Source organism: Cebus imitator, unplaced genomic scaffold (assembly GCF_001604975.1).
Source record: "Cebus imitator isolate Cc_AM_T3 unplaced genomic scaffold, Cebus_imitator-1.0 Scaffold312, whole genome shotgun sequence".
NCBI lineage: Eukaryota > Metazoa > Chordata > Mammalia > Primates > Cebidae > Cebus > Cebus imitator.
The window spans coordinates 2,617,049-2,644,518 of record NW_016107627.1 but is presented as its reverse complement, the minus strand read 5'-3'; the positions used below and the strand labels follow the sequence as shown (position 1 = coordinate 2,644,518).

The following is a 27,470-nucleotide window of genomic DNA, read 5'->3' as shown; positions in this document are numbered from 1 at the left end:
CTAATGGCTCATTGCAACCTCCACTTTCCAAGTTCAAGCGATTCTCCTGCCTCAGCCTCCCGAGTAGCTGGAACTACAGACGCCCACCACCACGCCTGGCTAATTTTTGTATTTTTAGTAGAGGTGAGGTTTTTACCAAGTTGGCCAGGCTGGTTTCAAACTCCTGACCTCAGGTGATCCACCTGCCTCAGCCTCCCAAAGTGCTGGGATTACAGGTGTGAGCCGCCACACCCAATCTATGTATTATTTTATTCATCTTAATCTATAATATTTTTACAAGGGCTTGATCATGGACCCTTTGTTTGGTTGTTTTTCTTGTTCACATGAAGTGGGAGTTTCTTCCGCACACTGAGTAGAGCAGCCTCCGCATATTGTCAGTACGAGAGGTCCCCCCACTGCTGTTATCCTGATGGGTACCCATGGAGATTTTTGTGTACCGACCATCCCGTTCTGAGCTCTGCTTCCTCTCTAATATTTCTTACCCACTAGCCCCAGGGTGACTGCCTGACCCAATTTCTATTCTAAACCTTGGGCTGTGGTCTGGAAAGCACTTTTGTTGGGTGTGCTTTAGAGTTTTGAATGTTCCATTGCCTCTGATCATTCCGCAGTTCCTTGGGGACATTGGTAGTTGCTTGTTTTTGTTTTACATTCATCTGTAATTTTCAGCCTGCCAGTTTACGTTTCTACAAATTTTGCCTTTTTTTTTAAGGTTCACCTTCTGAGATACATGCTCAGCATTCCACACATGTTTATTAGTGATTTGAGAGTTATGGAATTCTACTGGTTTATGGAAGGAGTGGGCATCCTCCATGGCTTCAATGAACAGACTTCAGGATGATTCCAAAATTGTTTGTATCTTCCACAGTGTAGCTAGGCCAGTTTTTATAAGCACTAGGTTTACATAAGCATAGGTTCAGAAAACTGGGACCTGTCTCAGGAGGTCATCTTGGGAGAAAGTTGGTCTTGGGAGATTGCTAACTTCTCTTTTATGCAGTTGTAACTGTACTCCGTGGCTGTTCCCCAGCCCTAGCTCAAGTTCTGTGATTCACTAGAGGGCTGTGAATGGCCCTCTCACTTGTGTGTATTGGTTATCTGGGCCATGCCAACCTTTGCATTGAAAGATCTGAATATTCTGGCTGAAGCATTTTGTGGTTGAAATTGCCATGTGTTGACTTCTTTAAGGTTCCATTTGAATGAAACAAATTAGTGACATTTTCTTAGGAAAAAACTTTTATTTCTTAAGTTATTAAATTAAGATTTAGATTTCATATCACTAAAATGATAGTAGGCACCCTGCTAATTGTCACAATCTAATGATAAAAGCACAGAGGCATACTTAATATGTAAATTATATATTCATTCCAAGTGAACAGAGCAGTAAGAGAATAGAAGTTTCAATAATTTAAATGATAGAAGTTGAAGCAATAGTTAAAAGAGAAAAAAATGATTTAGGACCAAATTGTTTTCAAAATGCTGTAAATTAGCCATTTCCAGTATTTTCACATTTCCATCAACATTTGGGTGATTAGCTATTTTCTACAACCAAAAATATTTTCTTATTTTCATTCCTGAAGAAGTGAAATTTAAATGAAAGTCAAATATGGCTTTTCTGGTTTTCATTCAGAAATAATAGGATCAAATACAACTGTAATGCAGATTTTAGTAATATTGCACTGTTAACATTATCTCAAAGTAGTCAGCTCAACTTAGCTCAGTAAAACTGGTATTTTATGTTTAAATGTTAGCTAACGTTTTAGTTAAATATAATTAAATATGAAGTCTGTTTATACTGAACCAAGATTTAAATGTACCAAATCACTGAATTTTTACCATCATGGCCTCTATTATTGTTAGGGGGTAATAATTATATCAGTAACTACTCTCATTTTCATCATATTAAATCCAAGCCACAGCTTTATTATTTTTGTACTACATAATTCTTCAAACATACATGTCATAACAGACACAGCTCAAATAATATATTGGACTTGATATTATGTTCTTATATACAAAACTTAAACTTTTAATTAGACTTTATCTTACAAAATGTCCTTTGTCACCTTAAATGTGTTGCTAATTTACATTTTATTAGCTTTGCATTTTTGCATTTGTAAATTTGTTTTGCTTGTACATTTACATGAGATATTTGTGCATATTGTAAGTATTTAAGTTATATCATAATAAAACCACATCAGTCACATCGAGGCTCTGTGATACCTTTTAGAGAAACTCTTTCTTACATTGTTCAAGTTGGAGTTACTGTGCTTTCTTCAACTCTATCAAAATTTTCAAAACTTTGTTAAGCACCTGTCTGCCAAAAACCTTATCGTTTTTCATACTTTTTCTACCTTAACACATTTGCCAGTAGCGCTGCAGTTCTCTCTCAATTATTTAATCTCTTCACCCAGAGTCATTTGCAAACATGTGCTGTATTTTCTCACTGACATTTGAGCTTGTGTTACTTCATATATAAATGGGAGCATTATGAATATAAATGTTCTATTTTAATCTTCAGTTTACGCTTTTCATAGTAAGTTTTCATGTTGTTTGGAACAGAGTTGTGCAAATATGAATTGATTAATATTCACTGATTTACAACTAACATATTTCTAAGAAATAGTAAAATTTAGTTATTGAGTGAGCAGTACCTGTTAGCCATGTGTTCTGGGTGGAAGAGTGTGTGTGAGTTAATGTACACATACACCAGTAATTTGGAGAATGCCAACCTGTATTTTTGAAAGTGTTTTCCATGCATAAAACTGTATTAGTTTATAATAAAATATTTATAGAAGCAAACCAATGCCTTTTTGCCCTCCTGTCATGCACAGTTCTTTAAAATTATACCTAGCTGATTTTGGCAATGTTATGGAATACCGAAGAGTCAGACCTAATGCTTAAGACAGTGTTATCCAATGATACCTAGTTTCTAAAATTATACAAAACAAACCAAACTCAGAAACTTTATTTTTCAAAACAAAAGTGTCGAAACTGTGGTTTCCTAGCATTGCCTTTAATTTTATTGACCTAGTGATTTGCCAAATATATTAAAAGATGTATAAAGATGAATATAAAATATTTAAGAATATGAAAATGTTTGAGATATTTAAGATATAAGGGTAATGTAAGAGAGAGTTATATTCTTCAACCCAAGTACAGTTTCCAAGTTTTCCTTTAATCATCCAGCAACCATTTATTAATGCTTAAAATGAGCTCGCCTCTGCTGTTGGAGAAGGGAAACAGACAAGACCAAGCAGAGCCCCTGTCGTCGGAGAAAGCCTCGTTCACTTTGTGGGACAGACTTAGCACCTACAAGCACTCTTTGTTTTCAGCATCCAATATATTTCTGAAAACATGCTGGATAGCATATTTTCAGAAAACAGGCACTTCTATTTCATTAATTTAAATGGGAAAATGAATAATGTATTAAAGGAGCTCCAACCAATTTCTCCAAATATCACTAAATCACCCTCTAATACCTATGTAAGTCTACCTGCCTATTTCTACAAAAATAAAAAGCACTTAAAACACCCCTTACTCAATTATTTTTACTAATCAAACCATAATGGGTGTTTTGCATGTGCCTAATAATAACAGGAACTTGCTGTTATTAAGTCATTTTTTAAAAAATACATTAAAGGACCATCCACCATATTTTGTTGAATTGTTGATATCATCAATTGTAAAAAAAAAAAAAAAAAGCATCACTTCACAGATTCACAGGTATTTAAGAAATGATAAAAGCTTTGAATTATATTTTGACTGTAAGATGTAAGATTGTAATTGCTGAATCAATTAGAAGATGCATCCTGAATCCAGACATGTTCAACTGTGTTGGAGCAGGGTAGAATATGTTTTAGAATTGATGAAATGTGATAAAATGGGCCTGGGTTGGTAAACTCCACTTTTGGATCTCGTGAAAGGCTAACCTTCAGGAGAAAGGGAGGGAACAGGAAGGCAGCGATGCACTAGCATTAAATAGTTAAGTAGGTAAACAGTGCTGGGAGAAGATTTGGCCCAAAAGGGGAACAACAGAGCTATACCTGCATTGCACACTCTACCTTTGGCAGGACACAGGGGCAACTTTAATGTCTCCACTGGCACATGTGCAAATTCATTATGGTGGTTCTAGCTTCATAGTGATTCAAGGGCAGACATTTTTTGCAGATATGAATAGCAAATATTGGTACAGTGAGCATCTACATAGAGAGGGACTTTCATTGTTTTATGAAAGGGCTTTAAAAGTGGCCTGTAAAAGCTACAGGGGAGGCAGACACAAAAAAAAGAAAGGACCAAAGCTGTCTGCCTGGGGATATCAGAGAAGTCCTGAATAAAGAGGTACGTGAAACGACGCTTTGAAGGATGAGTAAGTGTGGTCTGTGGCTGGGGTGATGGGAAATAGAAGTAAGGAATTTCACGGAGAGAGGAAAGGAAGATGTTGAGACACAACTGCATGGAACAGCACAGTACATGCCGAGCTCAGAGTAGTCAGAAGTAGCAGATGGGCTGTGCACAGGAGGCAGCTGGAGAGGAGTTTGTGAAGCCAGACCTGGCTGCATGGCAGGCCCTGCACGGCGTTCTGAGTTTGTTCTGTGGTCAGTTAAGATGCATGGCAGATTTTACTCTGAGAGTTACAATCTGATTTGTGTTTTGAGTAGTTCACTTTGGAGGTACCATGCTGGATGCATAGCTGGAGAGAGAAACTGAAGCAGAAATTCCTTCTGGCAAGCAATGTCTTTAACTATTTTTGTTGAAGGAATGCATTTGTTTTAAGGGTTTCCCATCTTTTATAATATTCCTCAAGCTTGAAGTTGTCTGCCAATCAATTCCCATTCCCCAGCAACTATCTTCTAATTGCCTCCCTAATTCATCTTCCTAGAAGCATTCTCACTCACCAAATCCCTAGAGGGGAAAAGAAACCATGTGGATAATATATGTCTGTGTTGTTACAGAGCACCTCATGTATAGCAGACCGTGAATTCTTCAGATCATTCTCAGCTGTCTATTTCACATCTGGCAATAGACAAAGCAAAAGTAGCACACATCCTTTAAGCACTGTTGAAGTAATATATAATAATGCTAAGACATAGTGACAGATGGGCTCTGGAAACTTGGGACAATAAATCCTGTGCTCATGAAACTATACCAGTGCATATCATTTTGTCACTGCAAAATATATTCCTAGAAATGTATTTTCCTTTTTCTGCTGGTTAAATACTTGCATGATATGTTGTTACTTTCTTATGCCTTATAATTGATTGGCAGTCTTCAAGTGTTTACCTTTATAAAAATAGACACATACAGCTTTTGAAGTACTCATGTCCTCAGCCACCAGAATGCTGATTTCTGCCCATAGCTCACGCACTCTTTGCTCTCCATTTCTTGTTGATGAAACGAACAAATTAAAACCTTTTCTTCATATTGAAGGTGTTAAAATATCTGAGTACCACTGGGCATTCATGTATGTTAGGTTCTGGTTGCATATTTTAGAAGCAGGTTGAAAGTATTATAACTTGAGGCTTAATACAGTAGAATTTTAAAGGATCTGGATGGACATGCTTATAAGTGGAATCAAAGCAACTTTGACCACTATGGCTAGGGCTTCTGAAGATAATTTGATAGATATGCCAGATACAAAACATAATCCAAGACTGTATTTCAAAGTGTCAGATTTCAAAGACTGTATTCTACTTATCTAAAAGTATTATAAACTTATTGTGCCTTAATGATTATTGATAATGATTAATATGAAAGTAATTTTAATTCCTACCAATTCAATTGTATTTACAATTTCAAGGTAATGTACAAAGTATGTAAACTGTAATCCTATTTGCATGGCATGTTTAGTTCTGCTTATTCAAACTATTCTAATCCAGAAAGTCATAATCTCATAATCTCATCTGCGCTCTTTCAGGGTTACAAAGGAGCCACAAGGGAGTTAACTTCTTTTTAGAAGCAATACAAATAGTTTCAGTGAATAGATGGATGGATGGATGAATTCATTAAGAAATATTAATTGACTTCTTGCTGTATACATTGTAACTTACAGAGGCTCTTTGTCTACAACATGGTTCATGTGCCTATCTCATCATTCATTTAATATATGCTATATGTCACCCACTGTACTAGGTGCTGTAAATAGAACCTTAAATTATCCCACTTAAAATCTCTGGGTGTTACTCATCTTCAGAACACCCAAACATTTACCATGAGGGGTAGACTTTTTTTTCTAATGTAACACAAGAGAATACGTTCAGAGAAGATTTAAGTAGGAAACTCAAACTTCACCATCAGATCCAATAAGTTGGAGAGACCAAATATAAATTCAAGAAACAACCAATATGGATTACAAAAGAATATTCTACGAGTAACACAACATGCACATTATTTATATACACGGGTAGGATTGTCAGTTGTTGCCTGATGCCTGAGTTAAGCTGGTCAGAGTAGGCTGTGTTGTCAGATCAGTCTGGAAGAAAAGGTTGGCACAGACTTGACAGAATTTTTCAGGAAGATGAACAGCATGAAAAACAATGAACATTAAAAAGCCAAAGATTTGTTCTCATTGTTCAACACCCAACTATGAGTGAGAACATGCGGTGTTTGATGCCCATCGACGATAGACTGGATAGGGAAAATGTGGCACATATACACCATGGAATATTATGCAGCCATCAAAAACGATGAGTTTGGGTCCTTTGTGGGGACATGGATGAACCTGNCACATATACACCATGGAATATTATGCAGCCATCAAAAACGATGAGTTTGGGTCCTTTGTGGGGACATGGATGAACCTGGAAACCATCATTCTCAGCAAACTGACAGAGGAGCAGAAAAAAAAGGTTTTCTATTTTACATAGTAGAAGTTTTTCTAAGCCATTTTTTATAACCAAGGTCATTTGAAATTAAAATGTTTGTATGCTTCTAATATCTGATTTGAAATATTATTTGTATGCTTCTGAAATGATTTAAAATAATGCATTCTTTTATATCGTTTGAAATGTAGTGTGGGCCAGTTTTACAACATTAATTTCTTTAGCAAACAAATCAGAAACAAAAATTCAGTCCCATTTGTTATTGATAGCTTTCTATTCTGAATTGGTGAGGGCCAAATTTTTAAGTTTAAATTTATTTTTGCCAATTGGAAAAGTGATTTTGTTAAAGGTAAAATGTCCAACTTTAAAAGATTTTTTGAAAAGCTATTTTTAAAAATTTAACATGCAAGCATTAGTCCAAAAACACATCAGAATACATTATGAAAAGCATGTCTCTCCTCCACCTTTGGCTCCTGGCCACTCACTTGCCCGCCTCCCTCCCCACAACACAAAGGGAAATATCACTGTTTATCCTCATTCGTTAACATTTTGAATAAACCTCAATGTAATAGTGAGCTCCCATGTTATTTTCCACTGAGTTTAATTCATTTCTAAAGCAAATTTTGAGCAATTAAAAAGAGGCTAATTGTAGTGCTACTACATATAATATTTTTAATGACAAAAATGAAATAAAATGGTAATACTGTTTCTAAAAAGTAGCATATAAATTCATCCTATTTGGGTGCTTGTGTACTCAATGATCTGTAATTACTCTTTTCCTGCCTAGCATTTACTCATTAATTGCTCCAGTTTTCACATAGTTCTCTGCTGAGTCCCATAAAATTTCAGTTTTCGGTTTTGGAATTCTTTGCATTTTGTTATTCTAAAGGCATTTTTAAATTTTCATGTTATTAAAACTATTCAAAAATGAAAGTGGTTCATCTTCATCTTTCTTTTGCATATACAATCTCAATTAAAATTAGGGTCAATATATGTTTTCCTTGAAAATTAAAACAAGCTGCTGCTTCTTTAATTTTTTTCTTAGTCTTGAATTCTATTTTTATTGCACTGTGGTCCAAGAGAATGGTTGTTTTGATTTCAGTTTTTTGCATTTTCTGAGAGGTGTTTTATGTCTAAGTGCTGATTTTAGAATATGTGCTATGTGACAATGATAAAAAATGTGTGTGTGTATGTATATATATATATGCGTATGTATACATACACATATATATAGTGAAAAGTTCTGTAGATATCTGTCAGATCCATTTGACCCAGGGCTGAGTTTAGGTTCTGAAAATCTTTGTTCCCCCTCACCATGATCTAATACTGTCAGGTGTTGAAATATCCCATTATTATTGTGCAGAACTGTAAGTCTCTTTGAACATTTAGAAGAACTTTCTTTATAAATTTCAGTGTTCCTGTGTAAAGTGCATATATATTTAGGATAGTTAGGTCTTTTTTTATTGTAATTTAAGTTTTGGGATACATGTGAAGAACATGCAAATTTATTACATAGGCATACACATGCCATGGTGGTTTGCTGCACCCATCAACCTATCATGTACATTAGGTATTTCTCCTAATGCTACCCCTCCCCAGCACCCCACTCCCAACAGAGCCCCAGTGTGCGATATTCTCCTCCCTGTGTCCATGTGTTCTCATTGTTCAACTTCCATTTATGAGTGAGGACATGCGGTGTTTGATTTTCTGTTCCTGTGTTAGTTTGCCAACAATGATGGCTTCCAGTTTTTTCCATGTCCCTGCAAAGGACATGGACTCATCTTTGTTATGGCTACATAGTATTCCATGGTATATATTTGCCACATTTTCTTTATCCAGTCTAACATTGATGGGCGTTTGGGTTGGTTCCAGGTCTTTGCTATTGTGAATAGTGCTGTAATAAACACACGTGTGCTTGTGTCTTTATAGCAGAATGATTTAAAATCCTTTGGATATATACCCAGTAATGGGATTGCTGGGTCAAATGATATCTCTGGCTCTAGATCCTTGAGAAATACCCACACTGTCTTCCACAATGGTTGAACTAATTTACACTCCCACCAACAGTATAAAAGTGTTCCTATTTCTCCACATCCTCTCCAGCATCTGTTGTTTCCTGTCATTGTGGTTTTGATTTGTGTTTCTCTAATGACCAATGATGATGAGCTTAGCTTTTTTTTCTTCTTCACTTTTTATTCAGCTTGAAGTGAACGGCTGTTTAACTTTCCTACTGAAGGTGCTGGACCTAGCAGTTTTAAAGGCCTTCCTGTTGACCACAGTGTGCTCTTGGTTCTCGTAGGCAGCGAGCTGGTTTAGGACCTAGGTAGCATAATTGGAAGAATGGCTCCTAGTTCTTTAAGTGTTAGAATTTGTGTGGCTGAGAGAAGAAAACAGTGATAGTTTCTCTTTGCATGAATTAAATATTTTCCATGCAAAGTTCTGAAGTTGTCTCTCATAAATTATTTTTCTTATAAGTTATACTACTTAAAATGCTAAACTTTTGAAAGTCTGCTCAATTATGATACAAAACTTGTGGGTAGCTTTTATTGAATTGACATTTGACATTTTCCTCCACAGATTTTTCTTTAAAATATTTGTTTTGCCTAATGATGCCATGTAAAATTTATTTTTAGGGGGACAGTTCCTATGTGAAAGATCGCTGGTGTGTTTTTGATGGATTCATGGTCTTTTGCCTTTGGGTTTCTTTGGTGCTACAGGTAATTAAATATTTTTTGAATTACAAGGGTTGTTCTCCAAAATGGGAACTATTTTGCATTGAAAGTCTAAATAGAAATATTCAAAAGTATACATCAAATGTGATTGTGTAATTGCCTATAATATTATGTTTATTTTCTTTTTTAACAGGTGTGATTAATCTGTTTACTCTGACATATCTGAAATTTGAAAAATTATTTTTAATTGATACATAATACTTGTATGTGTTTATAGAGTAGTAAGTGATATTTGATGCATGCATATAATGTGTAATGATCAAATCTGCATAACTGGCATTTCTATTACCTCAAATATTTTATTGATAGAAAAGTCAATAGCTGTAATATCTTAATTATGATCAGTTACATTTGTGAATTATTTCTCAATCAGAAATGAAAATCAATACTATAGAAAACTATTAGTTATTCATCAGATATAAAATATATTCACTGAAATGAAGGATACAATGTGGAGTCATAATTCTGTATTTGCAAATAAAAAATTGAACTTAAAAATTTAAAGTATAGTCTTCACATATTTGGATAGGTATTAGCCAACATAAAAGACTATATTTCAAAAATTAAATGTTTTATTATAAGAGATGGGGAACATACATTAAAAAGGCTTACAGGAGAGATTTGATTGGAAAATAAGTAGAATTAATTTCCATGCATTTATTCAGACATGATTTCACCTTTTAATTCAACTAAAGTTACTGTATATTTTGATTTGATCTGTTTTTATTAGACTGTGGTAAAAATGCCTAACAGGAGATCTACTATTTTAACCAATTTTAAGTGCACAATGAATTATTGTTAACCATAGCTGCAATGATGTACAGGTCTCTGGAGTTTATTCATCTATTCTTCATTTAAAAATTCAGAGTTCAAAAGTTCACAGTCCATTCTGTCAACTCATCATAGTTTTTATTGATAAGCTTTCCTTTCTTAATTTTATAAAGTTCATCTCTCCCACAATTTAATTTCATCACTCATATGGTTTTTTAATCAGCTTTCTCAGGTTGAATTGTTTCTCATATTAATGTGTTTTTTTTCTATTTAATAACTTTTGTGTGTTTGACAAACATTTCTAATTATTATTTTGCCTCTGTTAGTAAATAGTGCAATTCTTTTTTCATATTTTTAACGCTTTCTCCATTACTTTATTTTCTAGAGACTCAAAAGCCTCCACCAAAGAACATTATTAATAAAAAAAGACAGCATGTTTATTTTCTATTCTAAGTTGGAATTAATTTTTTTTAATGAATGAGACAGGAAATGAACAAGATTAATGATGTTCTCATTAGTTTATGTATTTGTTTCTGTTAAGATAGCTATAGCTTCAAAATATACTAAAAAAGAAGTGGATTTTGGTGGAAAACAATGTAGGGCTAAATTGAGAGTAGAGGTGTACATTCCACTATGATAAGCAATGCTAAGGGAAAATAACCACCTCATTTACCCATCTTGTAATTTGTAGGTGTTTGAAATTGCTGACATAGTTGATCAGATGTCACCTTGGGGCATGTTACGGATTCCTCGGCCACTAATTATGATCCGGGCATTCCGGATTTATTTCCGATTTGAACTGCCAAGGACCAGAATTACAAATATTTTAAAGTAAGCACTGCTTTACAACAAGTTAAGAGCAAAAGTTTATGAAGTTTTTTGTAAGTTTTGCATATTTTACCTCCTTTTCTTTTTTCTAGGCGATCGGGAGAACAGATATGGAGTGTTTCCATTTTCCTGCTTTTCTTTCTACTTCTTTATGGAATTTTAGGAGTTCAAATGTTTGGAACATTTACTTATCACTGTGTAGTAAATGACACAAAACCAGGGTAAGTTTAAGTATTGGCTGCATTTTAATCTAGATGATCAGCAAAGATATCTCTGTAATTTTAATGAAAATAACCTCTGTGTCAGATTTTGCAAACAGTGTTTATGTACTCTTTGTTCTATGTCTCTGCTTCCCCACTCTTGTTTTGTCCAATTTTTAAAGACAAGTATTCAAAACAACGCAGACTGGAAAATGTAAGCTGGTGGGAAAGTAGATTAAGCAAATGCAAAGTGTACATTTAGGAACCTTTCTCAGTGTGGCAAAATGGGGAGTGTGCTAACATAATAAACCTGAAGCTTCACTGAGGAAGCTTTTCATGATATTACAGTGAGTTACATGTTAGGAAAAAAAACTTTTACTATTATTGACTTTGGTCATCATTCCCTAAAATAGTTTCCTAAATGATTATAACATTGTTTCTAGATAAAACACTACTATCTGTTTCATTTGTCTGTTGTAGGGATGGTGGGTAAGATAGAATGTATGTACTTTAACTACCTATTCCGTGTTATGCAATAGGGCACCTGCTTCTTCTACTTGGCTGATCATTGTTAATATACAACTCAAAGGGTGTGATGGCAGGAGACAGCAGAGCGGGATGTCGGCCCCTGGGTATTATGTAACTTCTAGTAATTACATAATGTACTAAAAACTAAAAGTTAATTTGTTTGCTGTCACTCCACCACAAAGAATGTAAACTTCAAAAGGGTAGAGATTTTGTTTCCATGTGTTTTTGGACCAGGAGGAATATGCAAGTTTCTAAGAAAATATGAATGAATGCAGTAACTTCAAAAACATCAGTATAATTTCACTGCTTCAATGTTAAACAGTAAAGCGTTATCTATTATTCAATCCCTTAATTAATTTTGTTTTATTTTTATTTGAAAGTATATGCATACATCTCATACCTACATAGAAATTTACCTTAGGGGCCAGTCTTGGTGGCTTACACCTGTAATCCCAGCACTGTGGGAGGCACAGGCAGGTGGATCACCTGAGATCGGGAGCTCCACACCAGCCTGCCCAATATGGGGAGACCCCGTCTCTACTAAAAATACAAAAATTAGATGGGCGTGGTGGCAGGTACCTGTAATCCCAGCTACTCAGGAGGCTGAGACAGGAGAATTGCTTGAACCTGGGAGGCAGAGGTTGCAGTGACCTGAAATCGCACCACTGTACTCCAGCCTGGGCCACAGAGCAAGACTTCGTCTCAAAAAACAAAAGAAATTTACTTTAGATTCACATAAGTGTGGACAGATACCATGCCTTCTTTGATTATGTATAGTTTATGTTGAATTAAAGATCTCATTTTTTGTTAGTTTTAATATAATTTTTATTTTTGCATAAGGTGAGTGAATAATATCAAAAATATTTTTTAAAGAAAAATACTATTACTACTAACCTCACTCCCACTCTCCATTATTATTGTTCAAAATAGCCTTGGAAAATAACTTGTTGATAATCATTTTCTGGACATATTATAATTTTCCCCTATGACTGAAATTATGTCTCTATTGTAACCACTTTATTGAGATTTTGGTGAATATAAAAATCTTTACATATTTATTGTATATGTCTTAATAGAACTATTTTCTGTCAGAATTAAATCTAGAGAGTAAGTTATTGAATTTATTATTCTACTTCCTGAAAATTATGTTCCTTCTCAAATTAATTTGTGTGTTTCTTATGAGGTAGGGGTCAAGATGTAGTCTTAACTTAGTGGTTGGAGTGGACATTGGTATCTTAGGAAGAAGCTCTCGGTATTTGCATTAAGCATGATGTAAACTGTAGGGTTTTCAAAGTGAGGAAGATACCTTTAATTCCTACAGTGCTAAGAGTTTTTCATCATTAATGTGTGTTGAATTTTGTCCAGTGCTTTTCTCTTTTATTCTATTAATGTACTCCATTACATGATTGATTTTTTTAATAGAAACCAATCTTGCATTTCCAGTATATTGCTAATTTGGTCATATTGTATTCCCCTTCATGCCGGGTAAGATTTGATTTGCTAGTGTTTTTGTTACAAATTATTGCATCTTTGTTCACAAGGAGCATTATTTTTAGGTGTTTTTAAATCGAAATATCTTTACCAGGTTTTGAAATCAGAGTAATACTGTCCTCATAAAACAAGTGGAACATGTTTCCTTCTTTATTTTTCAAAGGAGTTAATATAAAATTCACATTCTTTCTTTCTTAAATGTTTGATAGAATTCATGAGTGAAACTCAGGGCCTGAAATTTTCCTTGTGAGAACGTTTTTCATTACAAATTAAATGTATTCAACATATAGGGCTAAGGAGCTGTTATCTTTCCTGTTCTGTTACATTGGTAAATTTTGCTTTTCAAAGATCTTACCTATTTTTGTAGATTGTCAATATTGCATAATGTTTATACAAATGCCCTCTGATTATCTTTTAAACAACTGATTATCTTTTAAACATCTGTAGAATAGTGGTAATAAGCCACGTTTTGTTCCTGATACTGATAATTTGTATTTTTCTCTCCATTTTTTGTCTTCTCAATTGTATTAATCTTTTCACACACACACAAGAGTCTCTGCCTTAGTTAATTCTTCCTATTGTTAGTCTTTTTTCATGTTAATTTTTTATGTTCATTATTTACTTATTTCTGCCTTAATTTTTTTTCTTTTACATATTTCATAAAATGAAGGTATTTAGACATCTTTTAACATTTCCCTTTTAAAATAAAATAACTTAAAAATACAATTTTCATCTAAGCACTGTTTTAGCTGTATTTCCAAATGTTGATATGTTGTATTTTTATTATTCAATTTAAATATCTTCTAATATCATACGTGATTTCTCCTTTAACTCATACATTATTTAGAAGTATATTTTTAAAGAATTCGATTTTCTAAAAATGTTATTTGTGTGCATAATTTTATCCTGTTGTGGTCAGACAACAGTCCCTGTGAAATTTCAACCTTTAGAAATTCATTAGGAATCATTTTAAGGACCAGTATATGGTCTAAATTGGTGATAATTTCCTGAGAATTTGAAAACATTGTAAAGTCTGCAGTTTTTAAGCATAATACCTATAAATGTCACCAAAGTTCTCAATTGTATTAATTTTTTTCTACACACACAAGGTGTTATAGGCATTTCTATCCTTCTAGGTATTTGTTCTAAGTGTTTCTATCCATGGTTTTTAAAATCAGGGTTGTTCTATTAATTGCTGAGAGAACACTATGCAATTTTCTAAACATGACAAAAATTTTCAATCTCTCTTATTTTTGTCAGTTTTTGCTTTATATAATTTGCCACTCTAATTAGGTGCATAAAGTGTCATTGTGTCTTTCAGATGGGCTGACCTTTTTATCATGATGAATTTGAATTTTTTTCCTAATTAGCCTCTGGAAGCTAGGGCACATGATAGGTCAAGAACGTGACCTTTCAAATTTTTCAATAATGATAACTCTAAAATAATTTATAACTCTAAAATAATTTATTTTTATTTAATCACCTTTTATCTTATTAACCAATTTGTTTTTCTCCACACTTAAATGTACTTTAGACCATTCCTGGATTGACAATAAAAGGGACCACATGACAAATTCTGACTTAGTTTTCAAGTATGGGATGCACAATCCTGAGCCCAGCCTGGTGGTGATAAAATTAAACCCACTGCTAAGAGTGTAAATGAAGAAGAAGTTCATCAGTAAGAGAGTCTGGACCAGTTGGTCAGATGCCCTAATCAGCAACTCTCATTCCACTGTCAAAACCTTGGAGATTTTGTGTGTTTCTTAAAATAAGTGAAGTGAATCAAGTGGTGCCTACCAAATGTATTTTGTCCTCTACATCAGTGCCTGGCATACAGCATTAGTGATAAGAAGCAACTAACTCCCATACACTATTTATTGGGAACGGAGGATGGTACAAATATTACAACTTTACAACAAATATTGCAACTCCTTCAAAACACAGTTTGGCAGTTTTTGTTTAAAAAAAAAATGTTGATCAGGCTGGGTGCAGTGGTGCATGCCTGTAATCACAGCACTTTGGGAGACAGATGGGAGAATCACTTGAGCCCAGGAGTTCAAAGCTAAAGTGAACTATGATTGCATCACTACATTCCAGCCTGCATGATAGATTGAGACCCTGTCTCTCAGAAATGAAAAGGAAAGAAAGAAAAAAGTCGAACAGGTACTTGCTATATCTCTTATCATTCCACTCTAGGTATTTAACCAAAAGAATAAAAATGTATGTTCATACAAAGATTTCCACATGAATGCCCACAGCAACTTTATTTCTAATACCCCAAACTGGTAGGAACCCAAATTTCCATCAGCAGATAGATATATAAACAAATGATGGTATATCCATATAATAAATATTGTTTAATAAAAAATAATGAAGTATTGATAAATGTAGCATCTTGGATGAATCTCAAAATAATTATGACTATTGAATAAAGCCAGATGAAAAAAGATGACATATTCTATGACTCCATTTATATACAATTCTAGAAAATACAAGCTTATCTTTAATAATAGAAAAGAAATCAGCAGTTGCCTAGTGATAAGGGTTGGTGTCGAAATAAGAGATTACCAAGGGGCATCAAGAAACCTTTGGGGTTTATTGACATGTACATTATCTCCACTGTGGTTCTGTACATGTGTCAAAACTTATCAAATTGCATGCTTTTGTATGTGCAGTTTATTTTATGTCAGTTATGCCTACTAAAACTGCTTAAGACATCTCAGTGTGAAGTAGAAATCTAATTTTTCATATGGTTAAGCAATTATGCCGACACTATTTATTGTGTACTATTACCCATTGAGTTCAGTTTCACCTGTCTCATCCACTAATTCCCTGTCTATACGTGGATCTGTTACTATGGGGCTCTATTGTTCTTCGCTGGTCTATTTGACTATCTCCTTACCAATATCACACTCTGAAAGTCTTTCGCATTATCATCTGGCTTTATGCATGGGATCATATTTCCAGCTTTCAGCTTTACATGGGCTCAAGACCCTGTCTTCTGCCTCATGTGAACATTAAAACCCAAGCTCTTTGATACAGGTACCTAGCTCCCATTCATAAAACTATCGTGTAACTCACATTCCTTCTGTTCCTACTCATTTACTGCCTTCCTTCTTAGGTTTTGACATTTTGGAATGCGTTTGTCTTTATTGTCAGCCCAAATGTGGTGTTTTAAATGCTATCTATTTTAGTGCAAGGAGTTGAATTTTATGTAGTCCATCTTGCCAGAACCAGGACTCACATTCATAGCTATTTTTTTTTCCTATTTGTCTCTTAGATCCTTAAGGACATGTATGGGAAAGGGGAAGAAGATAATACTTTACATTCATCTCATTATCCTTACTACCTAGTATCCTAACACAGAATAAATAATTAGTAACTATTTACTGAAGGCATGGCTGACAACATATTATATTTAGACATAATATTAACATGATGACAAATTGATAAAGAAGATGAAATTTTAAAAAACCTAGAAAAAAGTAAGTTTCTAAAAGCAGGAAGGAGAAATGGCTAAAAAATAGAAAAAGTTTCAAGCAGAAAGAAGCAGTGAATTAGTTCATATACAGAGTAGGAAAATTGAAGCAAGCAGAGAGGAAGGGATTTGACTGCGTGGGCCAGGGAAGAGACAAATGCATACAAGGAAACCTGTAGGTAGTTTTTGTTTTCTTTTTATTTTGCTGCATGTAGGCTGTAGAATATGCCTAGATTGTTCTATGAGTGAATATGAAAATGGAAAAAGATACTGTGTGGGTTGGAGACAATAGATATGGAGATGAAGAACATGGGAAATCTTCTGGATAAGAACGCAGCTGTGTAGTAACTGCAGTGGGTACAGGAGGCTGGCTTCAAATGACCGTTTTATTAAAACGAAGTCAGAACGTGAGAGTTATCATACTTGCATTTACAAGTTTTATAACTCTCACATTCTGAGTTGGTTTTAATAAATGCAGCTAGAAGATCAGGCATTATGCTGGCAAATCAATGCTAATATTGGCACATGAATTATCACAGAAATTGAGAATAGGTACCTGTATGTCTTCAGAACTCGTGACCCTGGGGTTGCTTCAATAAGTATTCTTTGCTAGTTCCATGCTGTATTCCATACCAAGAAAAGAATGACATTGAAAAAAAACGCTTTAAAACATGCCTTGTGATCTAAATATTAGCTCCAGCTCATTACTTTATCCTAAAAATAAAGTTCACCATGAAAAATTTCATAAATGTTGACAGAATGTTTAGTACCTGAGACATAGTTGTTATGGTGAAATGTCTGTATTTTCTCTTTCCCTTATGTGTAAAATCTGCCTAGTAGTATACAAACATACACACACACACACACACACACACACACACACACATTTTGTCTTCTTTTTACGTGACTCTTCTTTTACTACCTGAGAAGAAAATGCCTGTCTAGCCACAAGGATAGCAATGATGCTCATAATCACAATTGTTACAGCTTTAATGATTCATTTCAGGAATATGTCAATGGTGTCTTTTTTTTGTTGTTTTTGACAGACTCTCACTCTGTCACCCAGGCTGGAGTGCAATGGTGCAGTCTTAGCTCACTGAAACCTCTGCCTCCCAGGTTCAAGCAATTCTCCTACCTCAGCCCCCAAGTAGCTGGGACTACAGGCATGCACCACCACACCTGGCTAATTTTTGTATTTTTAGTAGAGGCAGGGTTTCACCATGTTGACCAGGCTGGTCTCAAACTCCTGACCCCAAGAGATCCACCTGCCTCTGCCTCCCAAAGTGCTGGGATTACAGGCCTGAGCCACTGCGCCCAGCCTTTTTTTTTTTTTTTTTTAATTTTCAGTTCAGTACTACTGCATTTTAAAGCCCCACACATAAGCAGAAAAACTGTCAGCACCATTTTACCATTACTATTAGCCCAGACATAAATTTAATTTTACTCTTAGAGACTCAAGAAATACCAAACTCAAAATAAAACAGACAATTTTAATTGATTTTTTAAAAATTAACTTTTTTGTTTCCTTTTGTAGCCTCTAAACTGTGACTTTAAAAAAGAAAAAAAGGCTAGGCATGGTGGCTCATGCCTGTAATCCCAGCACTTAGGGAGGCCCAGGCGGGTGGATCACGAGGTCAGGAGTTTGAGATAAGTCTGGCCAATATGGTGAAACCCCATCTCTACTAAAAATACAAAAATTAGCCAGGCGTGGTGGCGCACACCTGTAGTCCCAGCTACTAGGGAGGCTGAGGCAGGAGAATTGCTGGAACCTGGGAGGCGGAGGTTGCAGTGAGCAGAGGTCACACCACTGCACTCACGACAGAGCCAGACTCCAGCTCAAAAAAAAAAAAAAAAAAAAAAAAAAAAAAAAAAAAAAAAAAAAAAAAAAAAAAAAAAAAAAAAAAAAAAGAAAAGAAAAGAAAAGAAAAGAAAAAAGAAATTCTGTCATTTGGAACAACAGGAATGAATCTAGGAGACATTATGCTAAGTGAAATGAGCCAGGCACAGAAAGATAAATACTGCATGATCTCACTCATATGTGGAATCCAAAGAAGTTAATTCATTGAAGTAGAGAGGAGAATGGTGGTTACCAGGGGCTGTGGCAGGAAAGAGATGGTGGCGCAAGGGAATGAGGAGTTGCTGATCAAAGGGTGCAAAGTTTCAGCCAGGCAGAAGGAATTAAGTTTTGAGATACATTGCACAGCAGGGTGATGATGATCAATAATAATGCCTTGTATATTTCAACATAACTAAGAAAACAAATTTCAAATGTATCATCACAAAAAATGTTAAGTGACGTGATGGATATGTTCATTAGCCCAATTTAATCATTATGTCTTGTATACATATATCAAAACATCACATCGTGCTCCATTAATGTAATACAATTATGATTTGTCAATTAAAAATAATATTGTTTAAAAAATTTATTATACTGTATACATCTGAGTCACATAGTAAGCTACGGTATGATGGCTGTGTTTTCAGCAATCGGTGTTGCCAGATACTGCCATGACCATGTTTCTCTTAAATGTTTAAAAGAAATTGTTAACAATTGTTATAAGTGCTGCCTAATTGATTTGCATGAATTATAGCCTAATCATGACAGAGCTTTCAGACCAGAAACTTGCATATCTTGGGTTTCACACCTGACCTCTAGAACTGATTCTGTTTAATATGTGAGGCAAACAAAATAAATAAGAAGCAGCACAATATATGAAGTTTTGCTTTTAAATGGCACTCAGTTCTAGTAAGGCCCAATAGAAGGGAATCTTAGCTATGTCTTCAGTAGCAGTACTAGTAAAGCTTTAGATTCTTCTCTGATAATGAATGGTGACTTAAGGCAATTATGAAAAGAGTAATGAGATTTGACTAAGCAAAGCAGTTCATTTCCTAAAGAAAGCTGAGAAGAGCAATGGCCTGTAGCAATAACAGGTGTTGCAAAATACCAACTATGATGACAGAAATCTCCCCAGAGCTGGAACAGGAATGTGTAAAAATGAGCTGGCAGGTTCAATAGAAAAGATGAATACTTACCTGACACATTATCATTCCTGAGAAATAAGGGAAATGTATTCATAGCTCAGTATCAAATAATGAAATCTTATTTCCAAGAGTGAGATAATTAGAAAAACTTTAAGGTGAGTAAATGTAACTATTAAATATATAAAAGTTTAATATATAGAGAGAAGGATTCGAATAGGAACTCAAGAAGATATTTGCGACAGCTGGACCACTAACTTTAAGCCCAGAGGTAGGATGATCACATATTACAGATGCCCAGGACAAGCTTGGTTTATCCCTGCCCTTTTAAAGTAATCCCTAACAGCCTCTTATTCTAAGGAATCTCAATACAGACAATGCATTTTATGGTCACTTTGCCCAGGGAAAGTTTATGGAACTTAATGTTTTATAAATATCACCAAGAATTGAACTAGAGATAATATAAAGTTGGATTTTTGGCAGTTTGCTCTTGCTGGTCCAAATAAATTTTGTTTATTAAAATACATTAAAAATTATTAACTAAATTAAAATGTATTTGTCAAGAATACTTGACAAATAAAAGTACGTGGCAAATAAGTGAAGTATTGTCTTATAAATTTTGTTGACAAAGAGTTTTTTCATGGAATGCTATGCAGCTATGAGAAAGAATGTGACTATGTTTTTCGTAGCAATATGAATGAAGCTGGAGGCTGTTTTCCGAAGCAAACTAACACAGGAACAGAAAACCAAATACCACGTGTTCTCACTTATGAATGAGAGCTAAACATTGAGAACATACAGACACAAAGAAGGGAAGAACAGACACTGGGGTCTGCTTGAGGGTGGAGGGTGGGAGGAAGGTGAGGACTGAAAAACTACCTATTGGGTACTATGCTTGTTACCGGAGTGACAAAACAATCTGTACCCCACACCGCCTCGACACACAGTTTACCTGTATAATAAACCTACACACGTAACCCTGAACCTAAAATAAAAGCTAAAAAAAAAATACGAATAGATACATACTGGGATGTAGAACATTAATTTTTAATATCTAAGGATCTTATCCAGGGACAGTTTTGTAGAGTATGTAAAATCATAATTGCCCCAAATTCATGCAATGGTCTAGGATGTCTTCTTGATTCATATGTATTTGTTTATTTACATATGTTTATTGGTTGGTGTGTATATTTTTGGAGTACATGTGATATTTTGATACATTCTTATAATGCATAATAATCAAATCAGGTCAACTGGCATATCTATCACCTGAAATATTTTTCTTAATACTGGGAACACTTGAATTATTCTCTGCTAGCTATTTTGAAATATATAGTAGATTATTGTTTACTATAGTGACCCTACTGATTTATCCAACATTGGCCTTATTCCTTTTATCTGACTGTATTTTTGTACCCATTCACTCACCTCTCTTTATCCAACCCTGCCCTTTATCCTTCCCCTTCTCTGGTAACCACGAATCCACCCTCTATCTTCATAAGATCCACTTACTTAGGGCCTAAATATGAGTAAGATCATGTGATATTTGTCTTTCTGTGCTTGGCTTATTTCTTTTAACATAATGACCTCCAATTCCATCCATGCTGTCGCAAATGACAGGATTTCTCTCATTTTTATGCCTGAATAGTACTACATTGTGTGTGTGTGCATATATACATACCACATTTTCTTCATTCATCCAATTGGTGGGCAGTTGGTTGCTTCCATATTTTGGCTATTTTGAATAGTGCTGCAGTCAACAAGTGAATGCAGCTACCTCTTCAATATATAGATTTCTACTCTTTTGGATATATACCCAGTAGTGAAATTGCTGGATCATATGGTAGTTCCATGTTTAGTTTTTTTTGTTCCATACTGTTTTTCACAGTGGCTGTCATAATTTCCATTCCCACCAGCAGTGTGTGAGGGTTTCTGTTTCTCTGCATCCTCACCAGCATTCATTCTCTCTAGAAAATGCACTCCAGAGCTGCTCCTATTTGGCCATCTTGGATCCGCCTCCTATCCTCTTTTATAAAAGCCATTTTAACTGGAGTGACATAAGATTTCACTCTAGTTTTTCTTTGCATTTCCCTGATGATTAGTGATGTTAACTATTTTTATATACCTATTTACCATTTGCATGTCTTCTCTGAGAAATGTCTATTCAGATTTTTTGCCCATTTCTTAATCAATTCATTAGATTTTTTCCCATTGAGTTATTTGAGTTTTTTATATATTCTAGTTATTAATCCCTTGTCAGTTGAATAGTTTGAAGATATTTTCCTTTATTCTGTGAGTTGTCACTTCAATTTGTTGATTGTTTCCTTTCCTGTGTAGAAGTTTTGAGCTTGATGTAATTCCATTTACCTATTTTTGCTTTAGTGCCTGTGCTTTTCAGATTTTGCCCCTGAAAACTATTTGCCCAGACCAGTGTGCTGAAGCATTTACCCAATGTTTTCTTCTAGGAGATTTATGGATTCAGTTCTTAGAGTTAAGTCTTTAATCCTTTTTTATTTGATTTTATATGATGAGAGGTAGGAGCATAATTTCATTCTTTTGCATATGGATATCTAGTTTTCCCAGCACCGTTTGTTGAAGAGACTATCCTTTCCCTAATGTTCTTGACACCTTTGTCAAGAATGAATTGGCTGTAAAAGCGTGCATTTATTTCTGGGTTCTCTGTTTTGTTCCATTGGGATATTTTCTCATTTTTGTCAGTACCATGGTGATTTGATTGCTATAGCTTTGTAGTATATTTCGAAGTCAGTTAGTGTGATGCCTCCAGCTTTGTTCTTTTTGCAGAGGATTGCTTTGGCTATTCAGAATCTTTTGCATTTTAATATAAATTTTAGGATTTCTAAAAATATTCCTATGAAGAATGTCATTGGTATTTTGATAGAGATTGCATTGAAGCTGTAGATTGCTTCAGGTAGTATTGGCATTTTAACAATATTTGTCCAATTCATGAGCATAGAATATCTTTCCATTTTTTTGTGTCTGCTTCAATTTCTTTAATCAGAGTGTTACAGTTTTTATTGTAGAGATCTTTCACTTCTTTATTTGTAATTATTCCTAGCTGTCTTTAAATTCCTTATAAATATTGTAAGTGGAATTGCTTTCTTGATTTATTTTTCAGATTGCTCACTGTTGCTGTATATAAATGCTATTGATTTTTTTTTTTTTTTTTTTTTTTTTTTTTTTTTTTTTTTTGAGACGGAGTTTCGCTCTTGTTACCCAGGCTGGAGTGCAATGGCGCGATCCCGGCTCACCGCAACCTCCGCCTCCTGGGCTCAGGCAATTCTCCTGCCTCAGCCTCCTGAGTAGCTGGGATTACAGGCACGCACCACCATGCCCAGCCAACTTTTTGTATTTTTAGTAGAGAAGGGGTTTCACGGTGTTGACCAGGATGGTCTGGATCTCTTGACCTCGTGATCCACCCGCCTCGGCCTCCCAAAGTGCTGGGATTACAGGCGTGAGCCACCGCGCCCAGCCAATGCTATTGATTTTTATATGTTGGTTTTGTATCCTGCAATTTACTTATTTGCTTATTATTTCTAATAGTTCATGGTGGAGTCTTTAGGGTTTTCTAAATATAAGATTATGTTGTCTGCAAATGAGGATAATTTTATTTTTTCCTTTCCAATTTAGATGCTGTTTATTTATTTCTTTTATCTGATTGCTCTAGCTAGCACTTCCAGTAGTATGCTGAATAAATGTGATGAAAATGGGCATTCTGATCTTGTTCCAGATCTTAGGAGAAAGGCTTTCAATTTTTCCCCCTTTGGTATGATGTTAGCTATGGGTTTGTCAAATATGGTCTTTATTGTTTTGAGGTATATTCTTTTGATACCCAATTTTTTGAGTGTTTTGATAATAAAGAGATGTAGAATTTTACCAAATGCTCTTTCTGCATCTATTGAAATAATCACATGGTTTTTGTTTCTGGTTTGTTTATTTAATGTATCATGTTTATTGACTTACATATGTTAAACCATCCTTGCATTTCTGGGAGGTGAGATAATGTGTCCAGATTGTAAGTGAGAGCCAGGATTTGAACTCAAGTCTAACTTCCAAGCCCATGTACATTTCATCATTTGAGCAACTTCTGTACTTTAATTCTACATTCGTAAACCTATATATAATGGAGATCCACATCCATATGTATAAACTCTTTATAATATATGTAGAATAATTTCTACATTAAAGTTTTTATTAAATCTGGCTTCTATATCTATGTATATGTTATGTTTCATAGTATTCAATTTCATCTAAGTCTATAAATTAGTGATATGTTATATATTTTTAGTACTATCTCTTTTAAAATTATTCTGCTCATTGATCTTCAGGATGTGAATGACCTGAGCTGCCAGTAAAATCAGCCTTTCATATGTTTAAAGTAAATATAAGAATATAGTTCAGAATAAATTGAACTTTCATAAGAAAATTAATACCAGCGTGATTTTTACCAGAATAGCAAAAACATTTGTGAGTCTTCAGTATACAAAAAGAAAACTGTGCAGTTTGAAAGGGGGTCTGAAAGAAATTAAGTTATTTATTTTGATCACTATTTAATATTATGTTTACTTTCAAAAAAGATAATGTAATATTATAGGCTATAAGATTCTTATTAGTGGTAAATAACTTTTATTTAACAATTGATGTATGTTATTTTCTCATTTAATACTTATAACAACCTGATAAGTTATGTTCCATTTTTGTAATGTATATTACAACCAAGGAAATTGAATCTCAGTAAAGTTAGATTAAATGGCCAAGATGAAACAGCTTGTAAGTATCAGAAGCAAGACTAGACTCATTCTTCACACTGCTTTCTATGCTTTCAGTTGTAACTTGTTCTCTATATGAGATAATCCTCCTTCAACATGTGTATCCAAAATGCTTAAGTAAAATATTTAGTTTTCCTTTGGTTACAAGGAGCATATTCTTAGAAGACGAGTTCTCTATCCAGTCTATCATCGATGGGCATTTGGGTTGATTCCATGTCTTTGCTATTGTAAACAGTGCCATCATATACATACATGTGCATATGTCTTTACAATAGAATTATTTATAATCCTTTGGGTATATACCCAGTAATGGGATTGCTGGGTCAAATGGTATTTCTAGTTCTAGATCCTTGAAGAACTGCCACACTATCTTCCACAATGGTTGAGCTAATTTACACTCCCACCAACAGTGTAAAAGTGTTTCAATTTCTCCACATACTCTCCAGCATCTGTTGTCTCCTGACTTTTAAATGATTGCCATTCTAACTGGCACGAGACTGTATCTTATTGTGGTTTTGATTTGCATTTCTCTAATGACCAGTGATGATGAGCTTTTTTTCATATGTTTGTTGGCACGTATATAACTATGTAACAAACCTGCACGTTCTGCATGTGTACCCTAGAACTTAAAAGTATAATTAAAAAATAGAAGAAGAAGAACAAGTTCTCAGTGTGACACATGAGTAAGTGGTTAGTTATGATTGCTTATTTTAAGGCTGAATTATAAGAGCATGCCTTGGAACTTCTGAACATCCTCTGTGAATGTGGAATGAGGAGCTCTACCTATTCCGTCCCTCGCAAATCATGTTTACTGTAGTTGCCTCCATAGAATCAATATTTAGTATCACTTTTGTATCTCAGGTTCCACCCAAACAGCTTGCTTTTCCCTATGACAGGAACCATAATAAAGTATGCATAATAAGTATGCATAACTACAGCAGCACCACTAGTAAATTCAACAATTAATTTTTAGGATGAAATCTCTTTGGTAAAGAAAATCACCTGGCAAAATTTGTAAAAATACTGAATCCAAGCCACATTTGTGATTCATATTTTTAGGCAAGGCTGAGATTCTCAGAATTGGTCAGGTTAGAACTCAATCATTTAAAACCTTAGTTTGCAATTAAACTCAAAAGATATGTTATAGAGTAGAACACAAAATTACATGGCTTTTTAAAAAGATAGATCTTGAGTCTTCAAAGAAATGTTAGTCTTCTAGCTAGCTGCTTACTGCCCTGTCCAAAGGGAGTATAAGTGTCCTCTTCCTTTAAGACCATTTCCCCAGAAATGTCTAAGGAGCACCAGAGGTAATTACAGCCTCCTGTATTCCTGCAAAGAGGCAGGTTTGTCTTTTGTTTTCTGAGATGAACAACCATCTCAATTTTATTTATTTAGTGACTCTTGCATGTTCTTATTTCTAGAGATTGAACTGGGCAAGTGTACTTGTGGTTGAGTGTGCTTGGAGGCATCAGGGACTTGGGCATTTTTAAAATCCCTCACCAACTTCACTTTTCATGTTCTCACCATTGGGGAGTATGTAAATCCATTCTTTCATTGCTATAAAGAAATACCTGAAACTGGCCAGGCACAGTGGCTCACACCTGTAATCCCAGCACTTTGAGAGGTTGAGATGGGCAGATCACTTAAGACCAGGAGTTTGAGATCAGCCAGGGCAATATGGTGGAACCCCATCTCTACTAAAAATACAGCAAATAGCTGGGAATGGTAGTGTGCACCTGTGATCCCAGCTACTTGGGAGGCTGAGGCACCAGAATTGCTGGAGCTCTGGAGGTTGGGGAGGTTGCAGTGAGCCGAGATCGCACCACTGCACTCTAGCCTGGGTCACAGAGAGAAACTTCAGTTCAAAAAAAAAAAAAAAGAAGGAAAGAAAAAGAAAAAAATACCTGAGACTGGGTATTTTATTTTATTTTTCATTACATTTTTGAGTCCTATATTTGTATCATACAGAATGAGTTGTGTATATTTTTCAGATGGAAAAGACATGTTGAGTTAAAAGGTACTTCTCAAATTTTAATGTGTACAATAAACTGGAGATCTTGTTAATGCAGATTATTTTTTCAGAAGATCTGGAAGAAAGCCTGAGTCTCTGAATTTTTAACAAGCTCACCAGTAATGTTAATATTTTTGGCCAAAGAAGAATATTTTGTCAAAAATTCAGTAAGTGGAAGAACCTATGTTTTTGTTTTTGTTTTTTTTTCCTAGTTTTTCTGGCATGTAAACAAAGATGAGAGCTTTCATTTACCAAAGACAGATATATGCAAAAAAAACTCTAAGGAAGAAGGGCAGCTGTTAGAGTAAATGTGATGGTTTATGCACATCAGCTGCATAAAGATACTTAATAATGAAGAGAAAAATGATTAACTCTGTAGTGAAGCAGTCTGTTAGAGAGCTCTTTAACCAAGTGAATCATCAACATCAACTGTACTAGGACAAATTTTTATGATGTGCTGATGCACCCAGAAGGACACAGTATCACTGCTGCAATCTTGCCTCTTCCAAAATAAATTATAGTCTAAATTTAACCATAAAGAGACATCAGTTTTATGCAAAGTTCAAGATACAGATATCTTTCATGTTCTGTAATTTTTAACAGTGATTTTAAGCAGCCTTTCTTTAGCACCATAGAGAGCCAGTATCTCCTAATAACTTTTTTCAGAACTTTCTAGGTAATAAATGGCATTCTGTATAAATAAGCAATTTCTTCCTCCTCCTCCTCCTCCTCCACTTCTTCTTCTTCTTTTCTTCTTCTTTATTCTTTCTTCTTCTTCTTCTTCCTCTTCTTCTTCTTCTTCTTCTTTCTTCTTCTTCTTCTTCTTCTTCTTCTTCTTCTTCTTCTT

The 27,470-nt window shown here is 34.7% G+C and overlaps 1 protein-coding gene across 5 annotated transcripts in view; it reads left to right on the top strand.

Annotated features, from left to right (window-relative positions):
• NALCN (sodium leak channel, non-selective) overlaps nt 1–27,470 on the top strand; it is a 369,956-nt gene that overhangs the window by 28,005 nt on the left and 314,481 nt on the right. For all 5 annotated transcript variants that reach the window (XM_037729607.1, XM_017503589.2, XM_017503587.2 and 2 more), the window contains 3 exons: nt 9,449–9,532; nt 11,010–11,149; nt 11,239–11,367. In XM_037729607.1, the coding sequence (XP_037585535.1) occupies nt 9,449–9,532; nt 11,010–11,149; nt 11,239–11,367 (353 nt within the window). The remainder of the gene's footprint in view (nt 1–9,448; nt 9,533–11,009; nt 11,150–11,238; nt 11,368–27,470) is intronic.